Raw genomic sequence first — 6,929 nt, 5'->3', positions numbered from 1 at the left:
GTGATGACATTAGGAGTTACTAACGACGACTCTCTAATTCTGTCATGGCTCCCACATTTATTAGATGGGATTCTTACCATACCTTCATTTTGTTGTTTGTTTCACTGTGGAATCAAGGGTTTATTTTTTTTTAGAAAATTATTATGTGTTAAAGGGTTTTAAATTCATTATTACATACTCCATTAATATAATTCTTGTTGATGCTCAAGTCGTCCCAATTTGACCAGTGGAAACCACTATAACCACCCATGTCTCTTTGACATGTCTCTGTTAGTCCTTGAGGACCTCCTTGCTTTGATTAACCCAGGTGTACTTTGTACATTTGCTACCCAAGACCTGGAATCAGCCCTTTTGTTTTCCCCAAATGGCCTTAACTCCCAGTATCTAATCCCTGTAATGTTATTTTTTATTTTTCTTTTTCAAGCCTGATGCCAAATCTTTGCCTTCCTTTGCACTTGTCTCCTCCAGGCCCCCCCACCCACCCCAAAAAACCCCCAACACCACCATGAAGGAAATTTTTGTGAACAGCTATTTTCAAAGGCAAATAGCACAGTTCTGTCACTAATGAATAAATGGATAAATAAATAAATTATGATAATACAGAAATAGGCCAGTAGCTACAAGTGGATGTGTGGTAAGTAATTTATTTATACCCTGCCCACCGCATCCTTTTTATTTGCAGTTACATAGTTAGCCAAGCCTCCTGGAAAATGTGAGACTATTTTGGGATGTGAAGTGATGACTGCTATTGAAAATTTTAATATATGGTTCCCTTTTCTGTGGATGTACAGTGTATGTGAACCAAATCCAAACTCAGTCCAGGGTAAGTATGTCCTCTCCAGGACCCAACCCTCTCATCTCAGACCTTAACTGACAACTTTGGCAGCAGCTTGGAGTGGGTGGACTGTTTCAAGCCAAAGGACTCCTTTACATGGATGTACGTTTATCTGTTGGCTCACCATGTTCCTAAAGAGGTCTTCTGCTGCCTGTTCTAGGTTAGACCTCTATTGTAGGCTGAATTGTGTGCCCCCAAAATTCATATATTGAAGCCCTAACCGGCAACGTGACTGTATTTGGAGATGGGGCCTTTACAGAGGTAATTAAGGTTAAATGAAGTCAGAAGGGTGGGGCTCTAACGTGACAGAACTAGCGACCTTATAAATTGAGAGAGACCCTGGAACTCCTCTGCTGCTTGTTAGCCAGGAGGAAAGCCCTCACTGGACACCAGCCCCGATGGCACCTTGGTCTTGGACTTCTAACCTCTAGAACCGTACTAAAGTGAATGTTTGTTTAATGCACCCAGTCTGTGGTATCTTGTTACAGCAGCCCGCGCTAATGCAGCTTCCCAGCTCTGGTCTACAGATCTGCCTTTATTTCTTCCAACACAGCCTTTATCACGTATTTGCCTTCCTTTTCTATTACACAGGCTGTATTTGTGCCAGGTATTCCTACCATGAGGTCTATAGCTTCTGGAACAACGCGTGGCACACAGAACTCAGTATTTAGTGAATGAAATTAATTACCAGTCCTCCAAATGGCAGGGAGGGAGGGGAGAAGAGGAAGAATAGGAGAGGTGACAAAGAAATGAATGCTGTTTTCACACTACGTACCAAAAGGCTCCAATCATTTAAGGATGATCTTGAGTATGATTTTTTGTTCTACACAATTAGCATGTCATTTGCTTTCCTATTTTCTATTGTACTAAAAGATTTGTTTGATTGTATTAACACACACTGCTGATACATGCAAGTTGTTTCCCCCACTGTTTTACATGTGTCTTTTGTCCCCATCCACACTGCAAATGCCTAGAAGCCAAGGGCTTATAAATTCTACTGAATCCTCTAGTACCTCACCCAAGACTACACATACTAGGCATTCAGGAAAGTCATGTTAATTTAATAACAAATGTCTTGAGTTTCAAGTTTTTCTTTGATCCAAAGAAAAGGCTTATATTTCATTGTCTTTTGAATGAGCCAAGAATTCTTCAGGATCAATTTCATAGACCCAAGGACAATTCTTTCCTCTTAGGGGACAAAATGCAACCACGTAGTTTGAGACTACCAAAATGGAGTCTTACCCACTTCATGTATTTTAAATGGTATAATGGTGACCTGCCCCCATGCTACTCACTGTCCAGAAAAAACCAGAATTGAGTATTGACCTCTGGCCTGGCCTCTTTACATAGACTTCTTTTCAAGGACTCTGCCTGGTCAAGAAATGTTGAAAAACTAACTTCAGAAGACCAACATCTAACAAGAATTCAGAACTGAAACAGGTTTTTAATGGTCTTTCTTAGCATGTGTTTAGTAAATAGTTTTTGACATATGTTACAATAAACAAAAAGCTTCTGCTAAATGCCCTTGTGTGTATGAACATATTAGGAAATCAAAACACAAAAACTTCAAACGTTTAAAAGTTTATTGCCAGAATAGCAAACTTCATCAAGACACCTTATTAAAGTACATAGAAAATGACAAGCAAAATAAACAGAAAACTTTGACCAAAGAAAAGCAGAGACTGCTACTGTCATGCACAAATAGTCAAATTAATACCAAACCGAACAGGTACATTTAAGAGGATATGGGTTCTACAATCCAAGGAGACTCATACCAAAATGCTTGGGTCGGTGGGGGTTCTTTTTTTGTGGGGGGAGGAGGCCAAGGTAGGATAATTTTCTCCTAATACAGAAAAAGGAAATATTTAGCTGAGAAACAGAATGCGGACTACAACATCAATGGTCAATTTAATTTTTATCTCCGAGAATAGAAATCTGTATTATAGGCCAAAAGAAGTTCAAGAAGAAGCGATCAAAAATCTAAACAGAGAAGCAATTCAATTTGTGCTATCCTTACAACTGATTACCACGTCGTACACACACCACCAGATGTAGTACATTCTCGAGGCGGGGGCTAAGAAGATCAAAAGCCAAAACAGCCTTTACTATTTGATTCCGACCATGGCTACATTTTCTTAAGCACAGAAAGTTCTATCACTATCCCCAAGCGCTGGGCTTTCTTTTTCTATTATTTGGTAAAGCGAAAATTCATAGCAATGAAAGCCAAGGTAGAGCAACCACTTCCCACCGGCTACTAGTGCCCGATAGAGCTACTGCTAAAGGAGTAGGAGTAAGAGTAGGAAGAATTCCCTGTGGCATCAAAGCTTCCCCGCCGGGACCCACTGCGGGAGCCGGAGCGCGAGCCGGAGCGGGAGCCAGAGCGGGAGCCGGAGCGGGAGCCTGGGGCGGAGGACACGTTATACGGGCTGGGCAAGCCCTTGGACGAAACAGAGGCGGCCTCCAGGAGGCGCAGGCCGGTGATGTCTTCCACCATGGAGCGGTTTATGGCATCCTTGTAGGATATTTTCAGCTTGGTTTTGGGGCAGGTCAGGATCTTGGCATAGCTGCTGGTGTCTTGCAGCCTCTGAGCCGCCCGGCCGTCGATGAACCCCTTTCTGATGGCTTCTTCCGTGCTGATCCTCCCGTGCACTTCAGGGTCAACAAGGCCTCCCGTGAGGTACTGGAACTCCAGGAAGCGCTGGCCCGCCTCATAGGGGAGCCATTTTTCTTTCACTGCCTCTGCTGCTGACATCTTCTTCTTTCCCTTCACTCCCTCGAAGCCGATGAAGGCTTTCTGAGCAGGCTTCAGCCTGGTGGCCATATCCTGGTCGATCAGGCCCTGGGAGGCCGCATCCTGAAGGGACAGCCTCTGGCCGGTGGTCGGGTGGATGATGCCGCCTGTGCAGGCCTGAGCCTCCAGAAGCCTCTGCCCAGTGATGCTGTCAACGATGCCCCGCTCGATCCCTTCCGTGATGGAGATCTTCTCCAGGTTTTCTGTGTCGAAGATGGCTGCGATGGGGCTCGACTCCTCTAGGGGGTCAGACAGGGAACTGCTCCTGATGGTTAAATTCCTGATGCTGGATATGGTGGAAATCTTATTCACAGACTCGTGTCGGGAGCTGCTGAAAACGTCATCGCTGACGCTACCTCCCTCGGCACTGCTGCCGCCGACCCCATTCTTCAAGGAGATCATGTCAGCAAACTGAGTGAGGCTGAGGCTGCCGGATCGGTACTGGTCAAAGAACTTCCTGTCAATGAGGCCCTTGTCGATCGTATCTTGAATATCATACTGACTGCCCGTCTTCCTGTCTACCAGGACTACTCGGGTGGAGCCATCCGACCCAGTGATGGTTATTTCTTCCCACTCACACTCCTGCTCACACAGTTCTTTGAAGGTTTCGTAATCTATGAGGCCCTTCTTATAGGCCTCCTGGACAGACATCTCCTTGTTGGTTTCTGGGTCAACTATGACCACTCTGCGCTTCCTGAGGGTATTCTTTTGTGATGTCTGCACCTGTTTCTTCTTCTCCTTCAGGGGCAGAAGACAGAGCCCCGTTTCCTCGTCCTTAATGCATCTTTCTTTCAGCTGCAGATAGGTAAGATTTTCTTCGGTGTTTGGGTCAAAGAATCCTTTTGTATCGTCGCTTGGATCGGAGAGAATCTCACTGAGCTCCTCATTGAAGTAGCCCCTCTTGTACGCTATGTCAACCGGCAGACGGTGGCTCTCCTTCGGGTCGATGATCCCGCCGGTTGCGATCTGTGCTTCCAGCAAGCGAATACCGTGGCCCTTTTCGATGAGTTCCTTGTTCATGGCCTGGAACAAGGAGATGATGTTTCCTGTTTCAGGGTCGTTGTACCCGGTGACAGCGCGTTCCGCAGACAGGAGCTTCTCTTTGAACTCAATACCCACCAGACCTCTTTTGTAGGCTTCTTCCACTGGTAACCTCAAGTTTCTAACAGGATCCACTATGAAGCCAGTAGCTGCCTGGGCTTCCAGCAGCTCCAGAGCAGTGCCGGGTCGGACCAAGCCAATTTTCATGGCCTCGTAAATGCCAAGCTTCTGTTTCGTGGTCTCATTGTAGATGCCTGCTATGCAGCTTGAACCCTGAAGGAAGTCCTTAATTCTCTCGCCAACCTCATCGTAAGAAATCTGACCGGATTCCAGTTCGTTGACAGTGGATGGTCTCAATATGCCAGAATCCACCAGCTCAGAGATGGTCACAGGCTGTCTGATTCCCTGGAAGGACATACTTCTCTTCTGTACCGACAACAGGAGCAGGCCAGTGTGCGGTTCGATCCTGCACCGTTCCCTCAGCTGCATGTAACTGACCTTCTTCTTGGTGACCGGATCCACAAAGTTCTTCTGACTATCTCGGGGATCATTCAGGGACCGATACAGATCTCTGTCAATCAGCCCACGAGCCAAGGCTACGTCTTTCGGCAAAAAGACACTGTTCACGGGGTCCACCACCCCCCCTGAAGCAATCTGGGCTTCCAGTAAACGCATTCCGGTTTCTCTATCGATCAGATTTTTCTTGATGGCTTCCGACACAGACACTGTCTTGCCTGAAAATGGGTCATCAAAGCCAGTGATGGCTTTCTCTGCCGTGTATATCTGCTGGCGGTCATCAAAGTCGATGAGGTCCCGGGCTATCGCGCTGTCGACGGTCAGCTTTTCGTTCCGGTGGGGATCAATGATCCCGCCGGTAGCTGCCTGGGCCTCCAGGAGCATGACTGTGGATTCTGGGGTGATCAGTTTCTTCCTCTTGGCCTCTACCAAAGAGTACTTCTCCTTCGGGGAGGCAGAAGCTCCAGCAATAGCGCCTGCTCCCCGGAGGAAAGGCTGGATCTCGGAGGCCACTTCCTCCACTGACTTCTTCCCCTTCAGCAGTTTGTCCAGGGTCGTCTTGTCAATCAGCTGGCACTCGTAAAGCTGCATCGCCGTCACCTTCTTCCTCAGTCCGTCAAACACCAGCTTTGAGGAGTCCACGGACCACTCGTACTCAGTCTGGGTCTCCCGGTGGGACCCATACGGGCGCTGTTTGAGTCTGTCGATTTCCTTCTGAAGCCGGCAGCGTTCTGTCTCCATCTGCGACTGCGTCTCCCGGCTGGAATCCTCCAGCTTCCGCCGACATCTCTCCTCAATCCTCTTGATCTCCGCCTGGAGCCTCTCGATCTCACTCCGAAGGCTGTTCTTCTCTCTCTCGCTCTTTTCTCTTTCTGACTCAATCTTCCTGATAGCCTCTTCCTTGCGGGAATACTGCGTTTTCCACTGGTTCAGGTCATTCTGGATTTGCTGTTTCTCACACTCCAGGCGCTGTTTCACCCGGCTTTCTGCCTCGAGGGCCACTTTGGCGCGATTCAGCTCATCCTCCAGCCTCTGCAGCCTGGTCTTGTCTTGCTCCAGAACTTTGATCTTCACCAGAAGGCTCTCTCTCTCCTGCACCACCTGAGTGCACTGATTCTTTGATTCCTGAATCCTATTAGAAGCCTAGAAGGTGAAAAGAAAGAAACAGGAAAAAATGATTTGATCATATCATAGGACTACCATCACTTAACCTTTTTCTACATTAAAAAAAAAAAAAGTGTATTTACATATTTGCCCTTTCTCTGTTTTCCTCGGATATACTGTTATTTTGTTATCTTACAAGTTCATGGAAAAAAATTCTGTGCATGTATGTTGCCACTCTGATAAATGGCTTCTATACTTACTGTATTTTCCCATAGAAGGAAATGGGAGCAACTGCAGACCTGTCTCATTCTTAATAGTAATTATGGTTTGAACAAATACGGGGAGTTTTGTTCCAGGCTATCACACCCGCTATACCTACATCTCACCTGCTACAGCTATACTAATATGTTTAATAAAACAATACAAATCTATGGACATATACACACACACCCCACACCCAGCCCCACACAAATATTTTCTACCTAAGTCAAACAGTTGTTAGAAGTTAAAGAAGCTGAATGTTTTAATTAGGGGGTAAAAGAAGAAAAGTCAAACAAAAAGAAACACAGGAGGGCCATGATCAAGAGAGAACAGGATAAGGCATGCAGAAAAACCATGCAGGTGAGAATTCAAAAATGACTT

The 6,929-nt window shown here is 46.2% G+C and overlaps 1 protein-coding gene across 2 annotated transcripts in view; it reads right to left on the bottom strand.

Annotated features, from left to right (window-relative positions):
• Positions 1-2,400: 2,400 nt before the first annotated feature.
• DSP (desmoplakin) overlaps positions 2,401-6,929 on the bottom strand; it is a 41,597-nt gene continuing 37,068 nt past the window's right edge. For both annotated transcript variants that reach the window (XM_074348067.1, XM_074348068.1), the window contains exon 24: positions 2,401-6,326. In XM_074348067.1, the coding sequence (XP_074204168.1) occupies positions 3,090-6,326 (3,237 nt within the window). In that variant the 3' untranslated portion in view covers positions 2,401-3,089. The remainder of the gene's footprint in view (positions 6,327-6,929) is intronic.

The sequence above is a fragment of the Camelus bactrianus genome, chromosome 20 (assembly GCF_048773025.1).
Source record: "Camelus bactrianus isolate YW-2024 breed Bactrian camel chromosome 20, ASM4877302v1, whole genome shotgun sequence".
In the NCBI taxonomy this organism is placed as follows: Eukaryota; Metazoa; Chordata; class Mammalia; order Artiodactyla; family Camelidae; genus Camelus; species Camelus bactrianus.
Note: the sequence above shows the minus strand (reverse complement) of the source record. Positions and strands in the feature narration are given on the sequence as shown.